Genomic DNA, 24,202 nt, shown 5'->3' on the forward strand with positions numbered 1-24,202 from the left:
CCCGGGGTCATGGGATCGGGCCCCACATTGGGCTCCTGGCTCAGTGAGGAGCCTGCTTCTCCCTCTGCCTCTCTCCCTGCTCATGCTTTCTCTCTCTGTATCTGTGTCTCAAATGAATAAATAAAATCTTTAAAAAAAAGAAAAGAAAAAGAAAACCACTACTCACAGTTTAGGGCGCATCTTTTCCTTCTCTCTTCCAGTTCATAGTTGACCTTCAAGTCTCAAAATCAGAAAGAGAAAAATCCCGACGTCCAAATCTGATGGTTCTCTGGGTCTCCCGGGGAGAGTTTTTTAATGTGTTTAAATGTTTAATGTTTAAATGTCGGAGCACCTCACCCACGATGCTGTGATGGTCCATTTACCATCTATGGGTCTCACAGACTGTAATCTCTCCTTGACCAAGCTAGCTTTACTACTACATTTTGTTGTCCTGGTTTTTGGTGGCGTGCTGGCAGGGAGGAGGCAGAGACTGTTTACTGAGGGTGGCTGGGTGGAGTGGCCGGCTGCCTAGATAAATTAGGTCTGCATTTCTCCAGCAGTTTCATACTTAAGGGATATTTAAGGGACCCAGCCTCTAAGGTAGAGGCCCAGTCAGGTCATCCGAACTCTGGCGGTCTGAGCTGAAGCCACCCTAAATGAAGAGAAATGTGTAAGAAATGTACTTTAGCCACAAGGCCTATTGGGCACAGCCCTGGACTTGCAGGAAGGAGGCAAGAGGCAGTGCGACATAGTGTCACCTCTCCAAGTGTAGTTCTCCTCCTCTTATAGAGGGGGAGGCTCACAATAATAAGATTCATAATATTTGCCCAGCTTAGGCAAGGAAACTTGTAGCATGACTCAGGAGCAAGGTCTGCGCTGCGACCACCCCCTTGATGCTCCACAGGCCAGGGCTGCCTGCCCGCAGTGGATAAATTAGGTCTTTCTCAGGCCACTTAATACTGAAGGGACATTTAAGGGGCCCAGCCTCTCAGTAGGGGCCCAGCCGGCTCATACAAACTCTGGCGGTCTGAACTGTTCGTGCCCCGGCCACTTCGCCCTGGTCCGCTTGCTTCCAGACCCGGCGGGCACTGTGCCTCGTCCTGGTGTCCTGGCAAAGAGCTGCCCCGGCCTCTGGGTCCCCAGGGCTGCGCCGCCGTCCTGCTGCCGCCCTCCTGTGGCCGCTCCGAGGCGACCTCCGGCCGCGCTGCGGGCCCCCTCCCTCCGCCGGTGACATCACCGCATTCCCGTCCCGGCTCCTCCCGCCTGCAGCTGCAGTGACAGGCGAGCCGGGCCCGGTGGCGGAGAGGAAGTGTGGGGCCGCAGCGCCGAGCCCGTCCCAGCCGAGGCCGGCTCCCCGGGCGGCTCGGGTGACAGTGTCGCGGCCGCCGGGCGCAGCACCGGGCACGCGCCGGGCAGAGCCGAGCGCCAGGCGGACGCTTCAGCAGAGACGCGGGGAAAATGGCTGATGACTTTGGCTTCTTCTCGTCGTCGGAGAGCGGGGCCCCCGAGGCGGTCGAGGAGGACCCGGCGGCTGCCTTCCTGGCCCAGCAGGAGAGTGAGATCGCGGGCATAGAGAATGACGAGGGCTTCGGGGCACCTGCCGGCAGCCATGGGGCCCTCGCGCAGCCGGGACCCGCGAGTGGGGGTGAGTCAGTGCAGGGGCCTGGGAACTGGGGGCCTGGGGCTCGCACCCGGGTACCTGGCGGCGCAGACCCGGCCTCGGGGCCCTGCAGGGGAGTGACCAAGGGCCTGGTATGGCGGGTCAGGTGCAGGCCTGGGGCTGTGTGTGTTTGAGAGGGACCTGGTGGAGACCGGGAGGAATCTTCTTGGAGAGCTTCATCTGAGGCCCTGCCCCGGGCTGTGAACCTGGCTCTGCCCACAGGAATTTGTCAGGACATTTCAACCCAGGGCCAGCTCCACCACTGCCTGGCCCTGAAATCCAACACAGTCCAGCCCTCAGAGTCTCTCCTGAGCCTCCCCCTTGCCTGGTCGTCCCAGGCCCCCAGCTAAGCCCTGCAGGCATGGGCAGAACACAGACCTCCCGGCCCCTCAGTCTTAGCTCTTCCGGCCCCTCAGTCTTAGCTCTTCCGGCCCCTCAGTCTTAGCTCTTCCCTACAGCTGGCAAAGCAGGGAACGCTGGGTGCTCCAAGAACTCACAAACCTTCCCTGGGGGACCGACCACCTGCATCCTGCAGCCACTGGACTAGGCACTTTACTTACATTTAGTCATTTCATACGCATTGTCAAACCTATTTCAAAGGTGGCAAAACTGAGACTCAAAAGGTACCCTTCTGAAACAACTAGTATAAGTGGCAGTGAGGATTTAACCCATTTCTGTCAGACTCGAAACTGTCTCCACCTAACCGCACTGTCTTCCATATGTCTGGCTCTGGGTTAGATACCAAGGTGGGGGCAAAGGCACAGAAGGCTTCAGTCAGATGTGGTCCTGCCCTCCTGGGGTTTCCAACTGTCTATTAATGGTTTTCTAAAGGTGGTTCAGGGCTACTGTGGTTAGCTTTAGATCTGGATTCAGGGCCTGGTCCCTGTGATAGCATGTTTATCAAGGATATTCCTGTTCTGGTTCTGGCTTGAAAGGACAGTTTCTTAAAATACTTAGTTAAAGAGTAGATACCTTCATGGGTGCATGCAGAACATGCCATGCTTCTTGTTAATGTTGTTGTGTTTTGGTGGGGGCTTATGGGCCTGTTGGAATAAGTGATAGCTTATATTTTTTAAAAAAAGTTTACAGGTTAGGTTCCTTATAGTCATATTTGTATTTATTCAACCTGTACTGAAGGTCTCCTGTGTGCCAGGACCACTGGGGATTCAGAAATGAATAAGACAATTTCTGTGGCTTGAGGAGCTTGAAGCATCTCTGTACCCCTTGATATAAGAAATGAGCAAGGCTTTTGTAACATCTAAGAAACTGGAGGTCCAGAGAGCCTGAGTGTCTTGCCCAAAGTCACACAGCCATGAGTGGCCGATCTGGGACTTGATCCTAGCTAGCCCTCCACACTCTTTCAAATGCTATAGCAGTCGCCCTAGGAGGTGATGGGCTGGAGGGCTGGCTTTTGCCACCCAAGCAAGCCAGTAGCGGAGGGCTTCTGAAGCAGCAGCTCCTGTCACCTCAGCATGGATCCTCACACATCCCAGGGAATTCGTAGGAAATGCCTCCCTCTATTCATTATTCACTAGTCCACACCGCCTCTGTGAAACCACCAGCTTTCTCAGTCTGGCTTGGCCTGGAGGAGGCCCCGCTGAGAAGAGCTGATGTCAGAACCCCTTGAGAGAGAAGGGCAGGTAGAGCTTAGGTTGAGGGCAGCCAGAGGCCCTGGGAGTTGAGCAGGTTGTGGCCTCTCCCAGGACAGTGGGGCTCCAGGGGCTCACAGCCGGGATGGGAGGTTCCCTCTGTGGCAGGAGTGGGGGCACAGATTGACCCCAGACTGGCGAAGGCAGGGGGAGAAGCAGAGACATGGCCCTCTGAAGGTCTTCCAGACTCATACCTGCTGAAGCTGCAAAAGTTCAGCTGCCCTCCTAAGTGGGGCCTGAGGATCAGGGAGGTATTATAGGATGGTGGCTCAGTAGGTGGCCAGACAGGATGGGATTGATCTGACCTTCCTAGGCCTAGGTGGTGCTGAGCAAGTAATCTTCCCTGACCACTGATGAATACCAGAAGCTCGGATAGGGTGGAGAAAAAGTGCCTTGGCCTGCTGGGAGCTGGGAGAAGCTGGCTTCCGGAGCTGCGGCCAATCAACACCTCTGAGTCTGTTCTCCTAGACGGCGCCCCTGTGCTGAGTGCCCCGTTGTGGGGCTCCCTGCTACCCCAGGGGAAAGAGGTGTCTGGTCTAGGCCTGAGCCGGAGCCCAGCCGCCTTGAGTCTCTCCTCTGGGGCGGGATCTGGGACCAGCCAGGGCAATGGACACTTTGTTTCCATTCATCAGCCTTGGGTAGGGCCTAGCAGGTTTACATTTTCACACCCAGATTTCTGAGCCCCAGCCTGGCTCTGTCCCTGACTTGCCCAGTCAGTTCCTGGCAAGCCTGTTTCCCCTGCTGGGCCTCAGTAAGCTCCCAGGAATGTTCTGGACCCTGTCTGCCCTTGTTCCAAAAGAGGTCAGGAATCTGAGGGAAGCAACGCCCACAGGGTTATCCGTGGGCCTCATATCTGCCGTGCTCCTGTTCTGCAGGCCTCTGACTGCGGACGTAAGATTGTAAATGTGCAATAATTAGAAAGCACTGTGGGAACAGATACTCAGTTCTATGTGTGGGTGGGTGTGGATTCTCCAAGAGGCTGAAATTTCAAATCCAGAGGAATGTTCATGGGACTGAGAAACTGAGGCAGAGAGACTTTCTGAAGACCAGGGTAGGCACCAGGACTGTGGACCAGGGGCCCAAGACTGGTCTGGTCAGAGTGGGATGGGGTGGTGCTCCTTCCACTCCAGAAAGGCCAAACATCCAGCCTGGCATCATCGTGAATGACACTGATAATGTTAGGCCCTGAGGAGGGGCCCCAGGAGAAGAAGCCCCTTTGCAGAAGATGCTGCCACTAAAACCCCATCGCCCCCTCCCCCCGACTTAGGGACCAGGCCACCCATGCAGGAGTAGCCCTAGGGAATGAGTAGGGATGACAGGAGACATAGTCGGTCAGAATCAATCACTGTTTGAAAATTTATATGAACCAGGGATTATTTCCATAAGATTAAGTATCCCTCTCTTCAGTCCCCAGGCTGAAATCAGTGTGGTCCCTGCTTGCAGCCCTATCTGGCTGGTAAAGGGGTACTCGTCCATCTGTGGGAAGTTCGTGTGGCTTCCTGTGGCTTTTTGCTGGGAGGCATCACAGTTTCCGAGAGGCCTTAGGCAGGCCTTGCAGGTCATGGTGGACCCCCAGAGAGCAGTTCATCTTGCATTTAGCCAGTACTCACTGCTCACCTGTTCTGGGCAGGAGCCCTTAAGAACTGAATAGGATACAGAGCCTGGCTTGACAGGGAGTGCATGGCCCTTGGGAGGTCACAGGTAATTGCATAAGAGAGTGGGGAATGCTATACAATATTGTGGGATATCCCAGAGGTGAAACCTTTCTTCAGTGCTTAGAGAAGTAGGGGAAGTAATGGAGGACTTCCCAGAAGAGGTGACTTGTGAACTGGGTCTTGGAGAATGACTGATTCCAAAAGAGTATTCTTTTGAGAGAAAAGGGAGGAAGAAAGGCATGGGTTGCAGACTGGTGTGTTTGAGGAAGGAGGAAACCAGAATAGTTTTTTTAAGGCTTATTTACTTATTAGAGAGAGAGAGAGAGAGAGAGAGAGCACACGCATAGCAGGGAGTGGCAGAGGGAGAGGGAGAGACAGACAGGCTCTGCGCTGAGCACAGAGCCTGATGTGGGTCTTTGTTTTTTTTAAGATATTATTTATTTATTTGAGAGAGAGAATGAGAGAGAGAGAGCGCGCACATGAAAGGGGGGAGGGTCAGAGGGAGAAGCAGACTCCCTGCTGAGCAGGGAGCCCGACGCGGGACTCGATCCTGGGACTCCAGGATCATGACCTGAGCCGAAGGCAGTTGCCTAACCGACTGAGCCACCTAGGCGCCCCTGATGTGGGTCTTGACGTGCTTGATCTCACGATCCCGAGATCACGACCCCAGCCAAAACTAAGAGTCGGATGCTCAATCGACTGCACCCCCCAGGTGTCCCCAGAATATCTGTGAGAGGGACTGGTGGGAAGTGAGGCAGGAAAGTGGGCAAGGCCAGAGTGTAGAGGTTCTCATGTGCTATGGTCTGAGGTTTGAGGTACTCATTCAACAGATATTTATTGAGCCCAATTATGTGCCAGGCACTGTTTTAGATGCTGGGCGCTGGCATTGGGCAAGACAAAGTCCCTGCCCTCACGAGGGGCCATTCAAGTGGGGAAGATAGATAATAAGGACCTACACAAATAAGCGTGTCAGGCTGTGGTAAGTACCATGGGGAAATACTGCAGGGGCAGGAGGGTGGGCTGTCAGAGCAGTAAGTGTCCCGGGGGTCAGGGAAGGCCGCTGCTAGGACAGCGTTTGAGCAGAGGCTGAAGGGAGGGAGGGAACAGCCCACTTGGTATGGGTAGGAAGGCCTTCCAGGCTGAGGGAAAGTCCCTGCCGGTCCCCAAGGCGGGAGCAGACCCTATAGGCCACCATGGTCCATGGGAGGCGGGTTTCTTTTTCGTTTGTTTTTATTATATTTGTAAGCAGAGGAGTGACATAGGTAAGTGTATGCCTTACAGAATGTGAGCCCTTGGCGTTTGGTTTGAAAGAGGGTTGGGAGAGGGTGAAGTCGGAGTCAGGTCAAAGGCCTGCGAGCGGACAAAAGCCATCCGTTCTTTTTCTGATGCTTTTTTTTTTTTTTAAGATTTTATTTATTTATTTATTTATTTATTTGACACAGAGAGAGAGGTAGCGAGAGGAGGAACACAAGCAGGGGACGTGGGAGAGGGAGAAGCAGGCTTCCCGCGGAGCAGGGGAGCCCGATGCGGGACTCGATTCCAGCACCCTGGGATCATGACCTGAGCCGAAGGCAGACGCTTAACGACTGAGCCACCCAGGCGCCCCTTTCTGATGCATTTATTGGTGTTTATCTGACACATAAGTTTCTGAGCTCTTACTAAGTGGCGGATACCGCGGGTACTGTGCACGCGTCTGGGGAAGACAGGGGTGAGGAACAAGGACTCAGGTAGGTCTTCTAGGTGTTTGTCACCAACAGGACCAACAGACTGGACAGGGGACAGAGAGCAGGGGACAACTTTGAGGGTCACCGTTGCAGCAAAAGCCACAGGAATTTGTGACTAATCAGCTGTCAGGGAAAGGGACCGGAAGGAGTCATTGTTGAGGGCAAAAGAAAATCCTTTAGGAGGAGCGGAAGGAGGAAAAATAGGCCAGGTGCTGCCTGGTGGGGGCTGCAGTTCCTGCTCTCCCAGGTGGAGCAGTTGCTCCAGGCACCGCGGGGACAGGCAGTGACGCGCTGGGCCCCTGTTCTTAGTGCTCGCAGACACCGCCCTGAGCCGACAGCGTCTCTGCCTGCTCACCAGGCGCAGGCTCCACACACAGTCAGTCCATTGCTAGCCATGGCCGAGTGTAAACTACATTCAGGTAGGTGAGAGGCTGTCACTGGCTGGGTGGCTGTTGGCAATCACATAGCCTTTCTGAGCCTTAGTTCCAGTATCTGTAAAATGGGTGGATAACTTCATCACAGAGTTGTGGTGAAAAGCACATGTGACAATGGCTGTGAGAAGGCTTTGTGAACAGTCACGGCTTGAGCCCAACTTATTTAGGTATCCAGTATGTCTCCATGGGGAGGGGGTTGTGTCTGGACACAGACAGAGGGTGGCTCAGGGCGCTAATGTAGGACCATCTGTGCTTGCTTTAAGCTGAGCAACGAATAATGCCATTTCTTTGTTCTCTTTCTAGCTGGTTCTGAGGACATGGGGACCACGGTCAATGGAGATGTGTTTCAGGTAAGCAAGATTCTGTCATAACAGCGGTAGGAACTGACAGCCTGGATCTCAATAACTTATGGCCCCATCATCGGTGGGATTAGGGCTCCAAGTTATTCTATTCATTATGTCTGATGCATTGGGATGGGAACATAGACAAGGGTTTTGACATGTTTTCTTCCTTCCTTCCTTCCTCCCTCCCTCCCTCCCTCCCTCCCTCCCTCCCTTCCTTCCTTCCTTCCTCCCTTCCTTCCTTCCTTCCTCTCTTTCTTTCTTTCTCTCTCTCTCTTTCTTTCTTTTCTGTCGTGTGGGGGAAGGGCAGGAAGAATAAGGACCACTATAGACAGGGATTGATGGTGTGCGGCCTCAGGTTGCCCATGGTGATGTCCAGCAAGGAGAGATAAAGTGGCCCACAGTGGCACAGTGCACACTGGGCCCTGCGCGCATCTGTGCCACTGGTGGAAAGCTGGACTGAGTGACTGTGTCCGAGCATTTCTTTTTAAGATTTTTTTAATTTTTAAAAAATATTTTATTTATTTATTCATGAGAGTCAGAGAGAGAGAGAGGCAGAGGCAGAGGGAGAAGCAGGCTCCCTGCCTAGCAGGGAGCCTGATGCGGGGCTCGATCCCAGGACCCCGGGATCATGACCTGAGCCGAAGGCAGACGCTTAACCATCTGAGCCACCCAGGTGCCCCCGTGTCCGAGCATTTTAAGTGCAGGTCTTTGATCCAGAGATTCCACTGCTTTGAATCTTCCCTAAGGAAAGAATTGGACAAGGCCTCCCAGATTTTTGCAGGATTATTTACAAAAGTAGACAAACTATGTGGTGAGCACAGCATAACATAGACGGAAGTTGAGTCACTATGTTGTACACCTACAATTAATGTAACATTGTATGTCAACTGTATTCAAACAGAAAGTTAAAAAAATAACAGACAAACTGAAACGACTTAAGTGTCCAGCATCAAGGGCCTGGATGGGTAAATTGGAAAATCATGCTGTTGTTCAAAAGAGCAGTCAGAGCTTTCTGTATTGACATGAAAAGATGCCCACAATATATCAAGTGGAAAAGCCCCTTGCAGAATAATATGCACAGTGTGATCCAGTTTTTTTTTTATTTTAGAAATATATTTGTGCAGAATATCTGAAAGGATGTGCACCAGCTGTTAACAACGGTTAAGAGTGGTTAGCCCCGAGGTATGGGGGTGAGATAAGAAAAAGAAAAGGCTTTCACTTTCACTGGATTGTTTTAAAATTCCTCATAATGGGGGCACCTGGGTGGCTCAGTAAGGTTAAGCATCTGCCTTCGGCTCAGGTCATGATCCCAGGGTCCTGGGATCGAGCCCCGCATCGGGCTCCCTGCTCTGCGGGAAGCCTGCTTCTCCCTCTCCCACTCCCCCTGCTTGTGTTCCCTCTCTCGCTGTGTCTCTGTCAAATAAATAAATAAAATCTTTAAAAAAATAAAATAAAATAAAATCCTCATAATGATCTTATACCCACCCCACCCCCCACAACACCAGTAAGGATATTTCTGGTTAGACTACTTCTTTCTGTACCCACCTCCTCCTTCCCCACATTTATACACAAATGGGTTTAAGAGTCCTTACACTGGGAGAACTTGGCCCACAGATGGCATCCCCAGGACCCTGCAGATGGAACAGTCCCCCCCACCCATACTTGGGTGGGATAGAGACCCTTGACCCCTGGGGCTGCAGCTTCAGGATCTCCTGAGCCCCACCCTATTGAGGCGCTGGCCTCCCAAGTCCTCAGTGGGGAATAAACAATACTTTCTTATGTAAGAAGGATAGGCTGGTACCTTACGTGGGGAACCTAGCCAAGTCCCGTTTTTGGAAAATTACTCAGCTATCAGCAAGCTAGAAAAGTCAGTCTTTAGGACTTTAGGAACTTTGTGTCTCCTTAGGTCTGAGAGCACCCAGTAAACAGCATTTACTCCTGTACAATTCGGTAGATCATGGAGACCCAGGCTATCCTGGGCCTGCCCCTATCCTGGGCACACTCAAAAGGACTTCACTTGACCCAAAAGGTCTATGTCCTAAAGTGGACCTGGAGCTGGAGATACACTTAGAACTGCAGAAATATCTAGAACACTATGAGCAAGATAATATTTCCCCTTTCTGTAGGTTAGGATCTTGAGGCTTCTCTGTCCTCAACCCCCCAGCCTTACTTTTTATTTGGTGGATATAGGAAATCCCAGGCTTCCTTCCCAGTCTTAGTGGGAACTCTTATTCTCACTGCTACTAATAACCCATGTATGTTTATTTGTAAATCATTTCACTCCATGCCATCCTAGAATCCTTACAGGCAGGGGAGGGGTCATGAGTGAGGTGAGTCGCTCGGGAACTTAGTGGCAAAACTCAGGTTCTCCTAGATCTCCTGCCCCTGATCTGGTGCCCTCTGTCCCATCCCTTGTGCTGGAACTGGCCTGCCACAGTGGCTGGATCTTAGGCAGAAAGCCCCTGTAGACTTTTTTAGGATTGCCCATAGACCAGGGTGTGGTTCATGCTGCAGGAGGAAGGTGGGGGGAAGCCTTGCTTGGACATGCCCAACACTTTCAAGGGTCCTGGCCAGAGCTCTCTGGCTACATTTCTTATTCTTTCCTGGCAACCTCTGGGCCACAAGGGTGTCCAGCTATAAACCTGGTCCTCAAGACGTAAGGATGAGTCTGCCCACACTTATTCCAGTCCCATCTGGCACTGCCAGGGACACGGATAGAAGGCCCCTGCAGACTTCCCCCCTCCTGCACAATCTCTCTCCCCCGCCACGCACTGCCACCATCCCCCTCTGAGCTACTTAGAGGGATCAGCAGCTCAGCTTAGCTCCGCTTTAGCTGGACAATCCCAAAGACGGATATGCCTCATCCTCCTGGCTGTCTCTGGAGTCACAGCGTATCCTTGGCCAGCCTGACCCGTGGAGGCTTTCATGGTCATGTCCAGCAGAGGGGTCCCTCAGCAAAGGGGTGCCAGGGAACTGGACCCAGATAAGCCTGTCCTGACTGTAGCCTTTCGGTCCTGGCCATTTCTGCCCCCTTCCCTGTTGAGCTTGGGTGGGGGGGTGGTGCTCAGAGCATTCCTGCAGCCACTGGGGAGCCCGCCTGGGCTGCCAGCCTGTAGCTGACCCCCAACCTCACTGCTCACTGGCAGGGGCCAGGCCAGGAAAATTAGTCCAGCAGGGCCAGAGAAGAGGAGCCAGCAAACTGCTTCTCAGGACTCAGCGTGCCGGCAACACCGCTGTGCGCTTCCTGGTTGGGCCGCAGCACAGGCCCGTGTCCGCGGGGTCTGCCGGGCTGATTGTGAACCACACAGCCCCGCCGGCCCTCACCTGTGCATATCCTCCACAGCTTACAGGGGGCCCCACTTCACACTCGGAGTGGAGTGGGATGTTGTCTCTCCCATTTAATAGGCGATGAGACCCAAGGAGCCCAGGGAAGGGACTTCTCAGAGGTCACACATCCAATGAGTGGCAGGAGGGGACTTTAAAGCCCAGGCCCTCTGATGCTGTGTGCCGTGGCTTTGCAGACGGCCACTCGTCCCTTCATTCCGCCAGCTCCCATGCCGTGAGTGCCGCGCACTGTGCCCGGGGCGGTGGATGTGACGGCAAATCCGCCACTGTTGTCCTCAAAGAGCTGGCTTCTGACAGAGGACAGAGACCTGGAAAGAAATGATGATAGCGCAGGATGGTAAGGGCTCAGATACACGGGTGGTGTCAGGCGCTAGGAGTCCGAGTTCTTAACAATGTGTCAGGCATCACCCAAGGGCTCTAAGCCTATTAGCTCGCTTCATCCTCCCAACACCCCCGTCATGTAGATTCTGTCTTTATCCCCATTTCACAGACCAAGAGGAAGATGCACAGGGAGCTTTAATAGCTCACTCTAGTTCCACAGCTGGGAAGGGCTGGGACTTGAACCAGGCTCCGGCGCCAGGTGCTGCACTCGTTCAAGGAGTGCGACAGGGAGGGGCTGCTGGAAGTGGGTTTCCAGGCTGCCCAGGGGCACGTGGCTCGTCTTGCCTGATAGGAAAGCATGTGCAAAGGTACAGAGCATAAGGCACTCTCTGTGGGCCTTGCCTGGAGCCTGGGGCCTGCTGCAGACAATGGTGTGCTGGGGGAGCCCAGAGACGCCAAAGCTACAGGGCTGGTGTGATGGGAGGGGAGCACCCCCTGCCCCCACCCCCGGGCACAGCTCCCAGCCAGAGCCTGCTAGTGGGCCGAGCTGTGGATGCACAGGTGGAGGAGGCATGTCTAGCTTGGCCGAACTTCACACCCTGGGCTTCGGGCATGGCCACCCCTGGGCACAGTGTACTTGGAACTACACTGAGCAGTGCTCCTGGATGTGTGGTGCCCTTGGATGTGTGGCGCGGCTGCTCCAGGGCCCATGAGAAGCACCCATGGGAGTCCAAGTGGCTCCTCGAGGCTGCTCCTGCTCCCAGGCTGGGGTGCTGTGATGGGCTGCGGCAGAGGAGTTTGGATGGAATCAGTAAGGCCTGGGCTTCCTTTGTGGCTCTTCCCAACCAGATGGGCTTGGGCTACTCTCTTGACTGCTCTGAGTTGATTTCTCACTTGTCAAAAGGGGATAAGAGTTCCTGCCCTGCTGTCCCACAGGGCTGTTGGGAAAAAGTGCTCTGCAGCCCAGGGAAGCTTCTTGTAAGTTCCTGGCCATGCTACTAAGTGAGCTGAGGGGTGGTAGTGTGTGGGTGTGAGAGATGGGGGATGGGGCAGGGGGCACTTGGAGGAGCGGGCACCGTCTCTGATCTTGGGGAAGTAGACTTAGGGAGACAGAGAGTAAGTGTGTCACAAATCACGTGACGCTGAAGTGACTTTTGTCCCTGCTGAGCTATGTGGCCAGCATGTTTCACACCCAGGAATTCAGCTGGAATCTCAGCTCTGCCAGTTCCCAGCCCGGTGACCTTGGGACTCTGGAGCTAGAGTTTCTCTACCTGTAAAACACAGATGATAAAACCCATCACGTAGGGTTCTAAAGATCAAAGAGATCAGTTTAATTGTGATTCCTCTGCAAGTTTTAAAGCACTAAAACCTGGGACTCTTAATTTTAGGGTAGGCTTTATGGGTATGGTGGGCCTGAAGGACACCAGTGTGACAAAACTCCTGCCTAAGAGACCCTTCTCCAGCCCATATCCCCCACCCCTTCTCCTCCCATGCCTGGAAACATCGCTGTACTCAAGTTTCCCAGAGGCACTGGCCCCACAGTGTCCTTACGCTTCCAGTTCTGGTCTAAAATGGCCTTTCCCTGTCTCTGCCCCCAGACTAGAATGACTGTGTCCGCCCTTGTCTCCGCTCTTTACCTGACTTGTGTTATAGTGCGTACCCCAGCCGTGGTCCTCATTTGTGAGAGATTCGCTCTGCCAAACTCCCAGGGGACAGGTCATCTTTTTCATCGCTATCCCTAAGCCTGAGCATATGCTCATTCATCCAAGAAGTGTTCTAGAGATCCTCCTCCAGCCAGGCCTTCCCTGTTCTAGATGCTATACAGAGACAGTGAGTCTCAGTCCTTATGGGGCTCACTTACTTGGGGCTGGGGGCGGGTGGAGACAGAGAGTAAACATGTAAACATGTCATTTCAGATAGCCGGAAGTGCCGTGAGGATAAGGAAACACAGCACCTTAATAAGCACGTATACACAGAAGTAACTGCAGTTGTCTGCACAGGGCACATCCTATGGGATTGGGTGGGGGAGGCCTGGTGGCCTGGCCTCAGGACAGGGTTGCTCCCGGAAGGGGGCAGGGTGGGGCACACTCAACATTAGTGATCAACTTCTGTTCTCCAGATTAGAGCCCTGGAAGGGCCCCTCGGGTGTGGTGAGAGGCTGTCTAAATTGAAGTGTAATCCTGTGCCAGAAAGAATAGGGCAGTGCTCCAACCGTCCCACCCAAGGGTGGGCCTGACCCCAGGGAGGTGCCAGGCTACACACCCTGCCCTGGGCCCGCCCTTCCCTCTCCCCCCCAGACAGGGGGAGACCGCATTCCTCATGTTCCCGCTGCGTGCTCCTTCACCCGGGCTGCCCACACCCCTTTGGGCAAACATTTACCCAGCACATCTGGCTCCGGGGATATGCATCCATGCAGCCACTGCTTACTGAGCACTGATGTGTGCCAAGGACAGTGGGGAGCACCCCTGGGCAGAGGGCGGCACCGGACATTGTCTTGTGGGGACAGGACATTAAACACCAGTGTTCCTGAGAGGTTTTTTTCCTTTTCTTTTCTTTTCTTTTTTAAGATTTTATTTATTTATTTATTTGAGAGAGAGAGAGAGCATGAGAGGGGGGGAGGGTCAGAGGGAGAAGCAGACTCCCTGCTGAGCAGGAGCCCGATGTGGGACTCGATCCTGGGACTCCAGGATCATGACCTGAGCCGAAGGCAGTCGCCTAACCAACTGAGCCACCCAGGCGCCCAAGTTTTTTTTTTAAGATTTTATTTATTCATTTGAGAGAGAACACAAGTTGGGGGGAGGGGGCAAAGAGAGAGGGAGAGGGAGAAGCAAACTCCCCGTTCAGTGGGGAGCCCGATGCGGGGATCGATCCAAGGACCCCAGGATCATGACCTGAGTCGAAGGCAGCCGCTTAGCTGAGTGAGCCAGCCAGGCGCCCCTGTTGCCGACAGATTTGATGAATGCTTGAAAGACAGGGAGTGATGAAAGGATGGGGCAGGGGTTCAGAGGCTCTACATAAGGTCCTGCTCCTGGTCCAGCAGGGAGACTCGTGCAGAAGGTGAAGGCTGTAACAGAGCACAGAGAAGAAGGGGTGTGAAATCTGCCGAGGGGGTGGCTACTCTAGAGGATGGAAGAAGATTTCATCAGCTGAAGAAGGGAGGAGAGGGCAACAACTGCAGCTAGCCCGGGGTGGAGACAGACGCTCGGGGCAGCAGGAGTGTGTACGGTGTGTGCTGCTGGGAATGTGTAGGTGCCGAGTGTCGGAGGGGGCGTGGCAGGAGATGGGGCTGGACTGGAAAGGGTCTTTGGCTTTGAGAGACCACAGGGGGTCACAGCCTTGCTGGGTTGAGCTCTCAGCCCCCAGCGCTTGGAGTCCCTAGCTCTGGCAGGCCGCCTGGGGAAGTGGGTAGAGCCTCGGCCTGGGAGTCAGAGCCCTGGACGCCCGCCACTACATCATGCCATCGCTCCTGGCCTCAGTTTCCTTCCCTGTAAGATAAGACTGAATAATAATTCTAGCTACCACTCACAGAGCCATCACTCCACACCAGGCCCACTTCTAGATGTCCTACAAAGACTGTCATGTCAAGTCCTCACAACAGCTCTTAGAGGTAGTTTTATTATTATTCTCATTTTTGGATGAGGAAACTGAGGCCCAGCAAGGTTGAGCAACTTGCCTCCACTACACATGCATCCAGTAAGCAGTGCAGGTGGGGTCTGAACCCAGACAGCCCGGGTTCACCACCGTGCAGTCTCAGCCACGGCATCCTGCCCCATCCCAGGGCTGCTAATCCACCTAGCAGATGTTTACTGAATATCTTCTGTGTGCCAAGCACTGTGCTGGGCAAAGGGGACAGAGCGATGAGCAGGCTAGACAAGGACCCTGCTGTCACGAAGACAGACAGAAAGTGAGGTCATTTCGGACTGTGTAAGTGTTAGTGGGTGAATAAGACTGCAGTAGAGACTTTAATAACGGGAACACAAGGGACTCACTGTGTGCCAGGAAGTGTTCAAGGCTCTGTACGTTTTTAAATTCATTTCCTCCTTCCATCAGTGTGAAGGGGTGGCTACTCTTATTGAGCCTGCTTCGTGACCAGGAAGGTGAGGCTCACAGGGGCCGTGTCACTCGCCCAGGTCCCCCATGGGAGAGCGTCGCTGGTGAAGGGCACAGCGAGTATAAAGGCAGGGTATAGTCACGGGAGGCAGCAGGTGGGAGGCTGCTGGGGACAGCTGAGGCAGCCACATGTGGTGGCCGGCGCGGGGGGGGGGGGGGGCCTGGTACTCAGGCAGCAGCAGAGGCAACAGGGCGGGTACGCAGGCTGCGCACACTGCTGTGTGTTTGCGCCCTAGGAGGCTAACGGTCCAGCAGATGGCTATGCGGCGATTGCCCAGGCTGACAGACTGACTCAGGAACCCGAGAGCATCCGCAAGTGGAGAGAGGAGCAGAGGAAACGGCTGCAGGAGCTGGGTGAGGGCAGGGCTGAGGCTGGGAGCGGCTCCCAGCTGGGTTGGCTGTTTGGGACATGTGGGGGTGGGGAAGCCTTAGGGTACAGGACCCCCACTCGCACTGCCTTAATGTGGGTATTGGGTGAGGATGGGCCCTGAGGCTGCCTGCCAGGGGGTGGGGGGAGGAGTAGCCAGGGCAGCTGTGCCCTCACATTCCTACGGCGAAGCTGCCACTTACTCTCCTGTTGGGGTCACAGATGCTGCCTCCAAGGTGACAGAACAGGAGTGGCGGGAGAAAGCCAAGAAGGACCTGGAGGAGTGGAACCAGCGTCAGAGTGAACAAGTCGAGAAAAACAAGATCAATAACCGGTGAGAGGAGCTATGGGGACACGGGGGGAGTTATGGGGACACGGGGGGAGTTATGGGGACACGGGGGGAGTTATGGGGTCATGGGGGGAGTTATGGGGACACGGGGGGAGTTATGGGGACACGGGGGCAGTTATGGGGTCATGGGGGGAGTTATGGGGACATGGGGGGAGTTATGGGGACACGGGGGGAGCTATGGGGACACGGGGGGAGTTATGGGGACACGGGGGCAGTTATGGGGTCATGGGGGGAGTTATGGGGACACGGGGGGAGCTATGGGGACACGGGGGGAGTTATGGGGACACGGGGGGAGTTATGGAGACATGGGGGGAGTTATGGGGTCATGGGGGGAGTTATGGGGACATGAGGGGAGTTATGGGGACAGGAGGCCATGTGGACAGTGAGAGAAGTTAGGGGGTGGGGACTGTCTTGAGGAGGGATGATTTGGTGGCAAGAATGCAGAGGCAGGAGAAGCTGAACCCCTCAGGGCTGCCTCCTCAGTTGCTGGTGGCACTCAGAGCCGTCAGGGCTGGAACACTGTCGTGCTGTCACCTCACCAAGACAGAGAGAAGCAAGTTCTGCGGGCAGCAGAAGAGGTCTCAGGACCCCGGCATGGGAGCCAGACTGCCCGGGGCCCAGCGGTTAGTGTCACAGAAAGCACAGGCCGGGCCGGGAATGAAGAACCAACCTGGGGACAGGATTTTACTGCTTGTAGAAATGGCAACACCTCAGCCCAGAGACGCTAAAGGATAAACGGAAGTTAGTGGCCTGTATAACTGAGAAGGCCAGGGGTGGGACTGTAATACTAGGCCCAGGGGCTCAGACAAAGTCAACTGGCATTCATGTTTACTGTCTCTCGATGCTGCTCTCCCCTCTGGTCCTGGAATGGGGCAGGGGGTGTGGGGAGAGGCGGCCACTGACAGCTCCAGGCTTCTGCTATGGTCTTTCCATAACCTCTGTGAAACTAGCATCCTTCCCAATAGGCTCCAGCTGAAATCCTCGACCTGACCCTTACCGGCCTGGTGTGGGTCCTGTGCCTGGCCCTGGCCCAGTGACTGTACCAGGGGAGGGACTCTCTGATGGACCCAGCCTGGGCAATAGTCCCATTCCTTGGGTTGTACATGGGGTCAGTGTCACCCAAACCACAGGGACTGAAGTGGGGCCAGCCCGATCCTGCCAACAACAATCAGGGTGCCCTTCCTGGGAAGAAGGGGAATGGAGGCTGGACTGGCAGACCCTGGATGCCCACTAGCGAGCACGTTCAGGGATATGGTCTCAGACCACTTCTGAGACTCTGGCCGGCAGCTCTGCCTTTGAGGCTGTGTCCTTCAAGGTACCTGGCCGGCCCGGAAAGGCAAGGCTGGCCCTGGCAAGCTGCCGCACTTCTGTTCAGGAAGCTGCTGTGGGCCAGGCTCCGGGTTGGGCACTGGGGAGACAGAATGGGGAAGGACCCAGTCTGTATCTTTGAAGAGCTCAGAGGAGAGAAGCACACATGTGCAGGTGAACTCACCAGTAGGCTTCTCTAGGGGAAGGCTGTGGAAGCAAGGGGTGTGGGTGGGGGAGGGACCTCTGTGTCTAGGACCTGGACTTTGAAGGATGATTAAAAGTTCATCAGGGCAGGGTTGGGCGAGAGTGTTCTAGACTAGGGAACAGCAAAACATGAAAGGTTGTTATGTCTTGGGCACCAGGGACTGGTAGGGAGAAGGCAGGAAGGAGGGGTCACAGGTGGAGGGTCTCCAATAACAGGGTTGGACAGACGGGGGCGGTGAGGAGCCCTGGAAAGCTCGTGAACAGTAGTATGATCAGGGCAGTTTCAGAAAAGGCACTCAAGCCAGTGAAGGATCCCTGCTCTCCTCTCTGGGCTGTGGATAGTTGCTAAGACTTACAGGACTATGCTTCCTAACGCTCTCCAACTGGAGGTACTAATGCTGTCTCCCTTTCTTTTTAACCCTCTGCCTGTCTGTCTTGCCATCTGTCTTCCCCCACCTAACCCTTTTCCCCTCAAGGATCGCTGACAAAGCATTCTACCAGCAGCCAGATGCTGATATCATCGGCTATGTGTAGGTGTCTTCTTTCCTCCTCTGTCGGGGGAGCGGGAGAGGGCGAGGGCCCCTCTGTATGACTTGGGTGTCCTGCTTGTGGGGTATAAATGAGTGTGGCCAGGCGGGGACCGGGGCTGGGGGTGGCAGGGCAAAGACCAGAGCAGGAGGCAGCGCAGGCACCCACCTTCACCTCTATCCCTGCAGCAAATGTTTGTTGAGCATCTATTCTGCCTGAAGGCAGCTTTGCTAAATCAAAGCAGAACACAGAAAAAGAATGCACTGCCCATCCCAGGTGGGAGGGGCAAATGGCAAAGAGCCCAACTCCGTCCTTCTGAGATGCCTCTTAGGGCTGGGAGGTGGGATGAAGGAGTCTTCTGTTGAACAAAACATTGAGTACCAGAGGCATAAAGAAGAGATGCTTCCCACAAATACCCCCATCCTCTACTCCTGCTCCCAAGCACACTGCTCCTCCTCAAAGCTTCAGCCCGAGTTTGGCCACCAGATCCTGCCTAGAGCACCGTGGGCCTCTCACATGTTCCTGTTTGGGGGCTAGCCAGGACTGTGCCTAATCAGGATTAGAGATGGCAGATGGTGCCCCCGTTGATGGGCAGTTGACAGCCTGGGGGGGGGGTGTTGGCATGGTGAAGGGGAAGGCAAAGCAGCGACGACTGCGTGATGTCTGACACGAGCGTGTGTGCCAGGTATTTGCTGTTCCTCACTCTGGGGTCACCCTCCGCAGGCCTCTGATGCTGTCTAGGCTGGCATTTCTCTCACAGAGCACAGGATCCACCCAAGAAACAGCCTTGTGTTCCTTCCTTCTGTCCACTCTCCCATCTGTCCGGTACTTACTGGGACTTGCCCAATGCCAGTGTCTGTGGGAATAGGAATAAGCCACGGCCTGCCCCACAGGTTGCTCGTGGTCGGGAGAGTGTTGTCCTAAGGGCCATGTGGAAGGGGACACCGAGCCCTGGGAGCCGCTGTCTGCTGGGGGAGCCAGGGCAGGCTTTGGAAAGGCGGGACCTTCAGCTAGACCTTACAGTGTAAGAAGGGATGAGCTTGGTGGCGAGGGCGAGAAGACCAGGGCAGCCTCCGTGAGTGGGGCGCAGGCTCACGGGGATGGCTGGGAGCTGAGGACGGGAGGCCAGCATGGGGCTAGTTGCAGTATTGCCTGTGGGGCCAGGTCTACAAGTTGCGACGTGATCCTGAAAGCAGCAAAGACCCACAGGAGGTTTCAAACAGAAGAGTGGGGATGACAGGAGCATTGGTGCTGGGGAACATACCACGTAGGGGGTTCAGTGCTCTTGTTGCACTTGAGGAAACAGCACTGGGGGGTGTCCTGAAGAGGGGAAGAGTCTACACCAGTTCTTCTCAGACTTTTCTGTGCCTTAAAATCACGGGGGACCTTGTTCAAAGGAGATTCGGATTCAGTAGGGCTGAGGCGAGGCCGTGATTCTGCATTTCCAGCAAGCTCTGTGGCGACGCCGATACTGCTGGACCACACGCCACACACTGAACAGCCACGTTGGAGGACAGCCTCTTGTTGACCTAAAAGGGACGGCTCCGAAGGCAGCACCCCTCAGCCCCACCGGTCGTCCACCTCCACACAGCACCTTATTCTTTCCCAAGCCTGCACACATTTGCCACTTTGTTAGAGTCTCAGGCCGCTGAGACGGATCAGCAAGGTGGAGGCTCTGCTCCTCACTTTATAGGTTAGGAAATGAGTACACAGAGGGAGAGCCAGGTCACCTGACCCAGAGCCAGCTCATCCTTGGCACAGCCTGTGGGGATCACTTGGGGAGCTCCCTGCCTGGCATGTGGCAGAGCTGATCCTGTTTGAGATATGGAAGGGGCCACAAGGAGAAAGGGGCTTTCCAGGGACCCTTGCTGGCCAAATACGACATAGACCCAGCCCTCTCCACTGAAGATCTTTTATTGTTTTGCTCTTAATGAGTCCCACATTTGGGTTTGTCCTCTACACTGTCTTTCTCCATTGTTCCTTAATCAGTGGCTTCTGTAACTGTCCACCAGAACTTCTGATGAAGAAACCACCAGTTTTCAGCCTAACTTGATTCCAGCCAAAAGCAGAGACTCCCATGGAGTATTCCCAGGCTGTGGCTCCATGGAGATAAGTCATTCTGGGCTAAAAAGAGCTCTATAGTCAAATACACTTGGAATGTGGTAGATTCTATCTGCATGTTATAATCCACCTGGGAAGTTCAGGATGCACATTAGCACATTAAAGGCTGTGAAAGTTTTGTTTTGAAGATCCTCCTTAACTGGATTTTCCATGTGTATTTGACCACAACCCTTTGCTGGAGAACACTTTACAGAGTCCACAGAACACTGAGGCAATGCTGAATCAGGTACTTCAGTTAATAAGGTGGTTAGTTAATGTCCTACCTCTGCTAAGTTTTTGGAATAGCTGAGGTACTGCATTAGTTCCTCCAAGGGTCTTTAGGTGTTGCTTGCTGGAAAGGTAATGAACAGAGTGCTAGGCTGGGCAGGGGTAGGGGAGGGGGAAGAGGTTACTTTAGCTAGGGTGGCAAGGGACAACTTTTCTGAGGAGGAAAGACCTACATTCAGACCTGCATGAAAAGAAGTGACAACCTATGAGCAGGTCTGAGGGAAAGTATTCCAGGAAGAGGTGACAGCAAGTGCAAGCGCCCTGAAGCAGGACCAAAGTAGGCTTCCTCCGATGCCAAGGCTGTTCCTGGGGGCCTGAGGTCACAGGGCACAGGGCTAAGAACTCTGGATAGATTACCCCGGAGTAGGTCGGGCAAAGCAGCCTTTCTCAGTGGGAGCAGAGCATCACTGATTCAGGGGAAAGGAAGACAGCAATGAAACCTCTGTCCTGTCTCTACCTGCAGGGCATCTGAGGAGGCTTTCGTGAAGGAATCCAAGGAGGAGACGCCAGGCACAGAGTGGGAGAAGGTAGCTCAGCTGTGTGACTTCAACCCCAAGAGCAGCAAGCAGTGCAAAGACGTGTCCCGCCTGCGCTCGGTGCTCATGTCCCTGAAGCAGACGCCGCTGTCCCGCTAGGTGCCTGTCACAAGCATGGCCACAAAGCATGGGCTGGGCCTGGGCACAGGAGGAGCCGCTGCTTTGGCCAGGATTGGGGCACAGTGCCTCCAGCAGCTGCTACCCACAGCCTGTTCTGTTCCTCCCCATCTCCTGGGGCTGGGAAGAGGAACCCTCCCCCGTCACCCCATTCCCTCCTGGCCCTGTGGCCCAGCCCCTCACACCTCCTCTCGGTCCACAAAATTGTGACTGTCCCTCCTGATGTATTTTTTTTTCTTGGCTTAAAGGGTGTGTTGTTAACTCTTTTTACACTTATTTATTATCATTCTCATTTCTCTGGAAGCCATAACTGGTGTCAGGGCTCAGTTTGTGCTTAGAATTTTCCCAGCTTTGTGGCCCTGGGAGGTGAGGCTATCCTCCTAGAAACCGTCCCAGCTGGAAGGAGGTGTCCCAACCTGTGTATGTCTGCTGCCCCCCACTCCAGGAGGAAAGACAATCTCTAATGGAATGCTTTTGCAACCCTGATCCTTTCTGATCCTTCAATAAGCCTGTGATATAAGGATTCTGTTGTTGTCATCATATAGCCATGGACACCAAGGCTCCCAGAGAGTAAGAAGCTTTAAGTGGGAGAGAAGAGGCAAGACCAGAGGTTCCCAATGGTAGCTCCCTCTAAGTCTGGGTCGAGGCTGGTGAAGGTAGCTGCTGCCAGACTCCTTTCCTTGGGTTTGGCCAGTACCCTCTGGATGTGGAAGGCTCACTGCTCTCCCTCCTTCAGCTGTCCCCCACCCTGTAGATTTGAGATAAATACTCAGTGACCACACCTTCATCTTATTCAGCAGAGGTTGCAAACAGGCTGTGTTTAAGCCACTGTGACCTGCACAATGTTTAAAAAGATTTGAGTAACTGCCAACTGTCTTTATTTTCCTAGAGCTGCCATAACCAAGTACCACAGTGTCTGGCTTAGAACAACAGATATTTATTGTCTCACCATTCTGGAGGTCTGAAGTCCAAAATCAAGGTGTCAGCAGAATCACAGTCCATCTGAAGGCACTAGGGAAGGATCTGTCGTACAGGCTTCTCTCCCAGCTTCTGGCAGCCTCAGGCATTCTTTGACTTGTAGGTGCATCACTACAATCCTGAGCTGATCTTCACATCATCTATGCATTGTCTATCTTTGCGTCCAAATTTCCCCTTTTTATAAGGACACCATCAGAATGGATTAAGGTCTACTCTAATGACCTCATTTTAACTTAATTACCACTGTAAAGACCCTATTTCCAAGTAAGATCACATCCTGAGATATTGGGTTAGGACTTCAACATATCTTTTTTAGGAGAACACAATAACGCCAGCAGCTAAAAATAGTGGCCGTCCTCTTTAGAAGTGCCATAGTCCTCACCACTTCTTATGTTCTTGAATCCATCACCACGAGGTACTGCTTTACATTATAATCCCTGCCTTACAGCTGAGAGACCATGATGGGAGCAAGAAACTTAAGTGGGGCCCTTCTCATACACTCCTCCACTTAGAAAGTTAGACTGTGTTAGGGGGCCCAAAAAGTGGGTGTGTCTTCTTTACTTCCTCTTTCCTTTCTGGCAGCTTGCAGCTGGTGTTGAAATTGATGGAGTCACACATGGAAGGAACCTGGGTCCCACCGAATCAACACTTTAGATCTGACGACAGTCCAGGAATACTTGAGACTTTACACGAATGAGAAACTCAAGGTTGCCCCTTGTAGAGTTCCCTCAAGGTCCCCAGCCTCTTTTCTTCCTTAACCCTGAACACTAGGTACACAGACCCGTGGCAAGCTTTGTGACTATGCTACCACTCCACCAGGCTGCTCCTCTGAGCCTCAGTTTCCTGTTCTGTAAGACGCATCAAGAACCAAGCAGGGATGGTCTACATCAGTGGAGCCCTAGATGCTCTCAGGAGGTGGGAGTGGGGTGAGGAGCAGAAGCAAAGTGGAGGGCAGAGCCCCCCTGCCTCTGACAGGGCTTTGGCCAGCCTCATCTCAAGGAAGGTTTTCCTGTTGAAAGTTTGAAAATTGTTGGAAAGATCAGTTTTTTTCAAATAGCACCACTCTATGGACTCTCTACTTTTAACAAGTTCCCCAGGTGACTGTTACCAGAGAAGTTTGGGAATCATTAGACTCTTAAGATTTCTAAGGGCCCCTACAGTCTTTAGACAATCTCCTCCTAAAACCAAAGACCAAAAACCCTGGGGGGCTACACTGAGAATGAATTCACCAAACTACAAGTGGATCAGTTTATTAAGTAGGAAGTGAAGAAAGTGGGGCACAAATAGAACTATGCAACACCCAAACTGAACCGAATCTGAGATTCCTGAAAAAACATCTGTCAGTTACACAATTGGCCACTTCTTCCCCCGCTGATACAGGGGCTTGTCAGGGGAGTCGCGGGAATGTCAGGTAGCGGAACTGGTGGTTGCTCCTGGGGCTGGGAATGGTCTCTGTGTAACTTTCAAGGCAGGTCTCGGACTCAGGATCGAGACTTCATAGCAGATGCAGCCAGACCCAGCAAGATGGCTGCGACCGTGAAGCCCTGGGCAGCGATCCGGGTGCGCATCATGAGCTGAGAGCGGTGGCTCTGACCCCGATGGAAGCAGTAGAGGCCGTAGGTTAGGGCGGCCGCCGTGCCCAGGCAGCCTGAGGAGGGGACAAAGTGAGGAGTGGCACGTTCCGGCCCCGGAGGCCCCTCCCCGCTGTAGGCCTCCCGTACTCAGAGTCCAGAGCTGGGAACGACGGCTGAGGGAAAGGGAGTAGAGCCTAGTGGGTGGGTTTGGTCGAGGTAGGGTCCTCTCAGTTACAGGGCTCGCCCCATCTCAGCACCCCCCAATCCCGCCCAGCTCCCGCTCCAATCAGGATGACCTCTCACCGCCCGGCCCCATCGCCACAGTTCCGGTCCGCCGTCCCCCTTCGCTTTCCCGGTCCTCCCCTAATTCATTCCGTCAGACCTCACTACCCTATCCGTCTACAGTTCCTGCAGCACCTGCTTACCTATGGGTACCATTGGGTTCTCGCGGGTCTTGCGAAGAAATTTTTCCTTGAAGCTTTCTTGAGTGCTGTAGATACTGGGGCTAAAGCCCTCAATGACTGGGGGCTGTGCTGGTTCAAAGGGTGCCCCGGGAGTCACAGGACCAGGAGCCGCCATGTTCCGGGGAACTGCTTTGGGAGAAAATACGGACGCTAAACTCCGCCTCCTGA

The 24,202-nt window shown here is 54.0% G+C and overlaps 2 protein-coding genes across 2 annotated transcripts; one reads left to right on the forward strand and one right to left on the reverse strand.

The window, feature by feature from the left end:
* The first annotated feature begins 1,233 nt into the window (after positions 1-1,233).
* Positions 1,234-21,279, forward strand: CLTB (clathrin light chain B). The gene is made up of 5 exons (XM_028102703.2): positions 1,234-1,624; positions 7,405-7,451; positions 15,458-15,575; positions 15,811-15,922; positions 20,829-21,279. Exons 1-5 carry the CDS (start codon positions 1,438-1,440, stop codon positions 20,998-21,000), a joined length of 636 nt encoding a protein of 211 aa, XP_027958504.1. The 5' UTR covers positions 1,234-1,437; the 3' UTR covers positions 21,001-21,279.
* Positions 21,280-23,230: 1,951 nt separating this feature from the next.
* On the reverse strand, positions 23,231-24,190 carry HIGD2A (HIG1 hypoxia inducible domain family member 2A). The gene is made up of 2 exons (XM_028102704.1): positions 23,996-24,190; positions 23,231-23,644 (listed from the first exon to the last, which is right to left on the reverse strand). The coding sequence occupies exons 1-2, from the start codon at positions 24,147-24,149 to the stop codon at positions 23,478-23,480; spliced, it is 321 nt and encodes a 106-aa protein (XP_027958505.1). The 5' UTR covers positions 24,150-24,190; the 3' UTR covers positions 23,231-23,477.
* Positions 24,191-24,202: the final 12 nt, after the last annotated feature.

This window comes from Eumetopias jubatus, unplaced genomic scaffold (genome assembly GCF_037043125.1).
Source record: "Eumetopias jubatus isolate StellerSeaLion01/CBP00866 unplaced genomic scaffold, mEumJub1_p1.0 scaffold_5, whole genome shotgun sequence".
NCBI classification, from domain to species: Eukaryota; Metazoa; Chordata; class Mammalia; order Carnivora; family Otariidae; genus Eumetopias; species Eumetopias jubatus.

Coding starts and splice junctions, on each gene's coding strand:
- CLTB (XM_028102703.2), top strand. CDS start 1,438: ATGGCTGATGACTTTGGCTTCTTCTCGTCGTCGGAGAGCGGGGCCCCC. Junction 1,625..7,404: donor GCCGGGACCCGCGAGTGGGG/GTGAGTCAGTGC, acceptor TTCTCTTTCTAG/CTGGTTCTGAGGACATGGGG. Junction 7,452..15,457: donor TCAATGGAGATGTGTTTCAG/GTAAGCAAGATT, acceptor TTTGCGCCCTAG/GAGGCTAACGGTCCAGCAGA.
- HIGD2A (XM_028102704.1), bottom strand. CDS start 24,149: ATGGCGGCTCCTGGTCCTGTGACTCCCGGGGCACCCTTTGAACCAGCA. Junction 23,645..23,995: donor GAACCCAATGGTACCCATAG/GTAAGCAGGTGC, acceptor TCCCCTCCTCAG/GCTGCCTGGGCACGGCGGCC.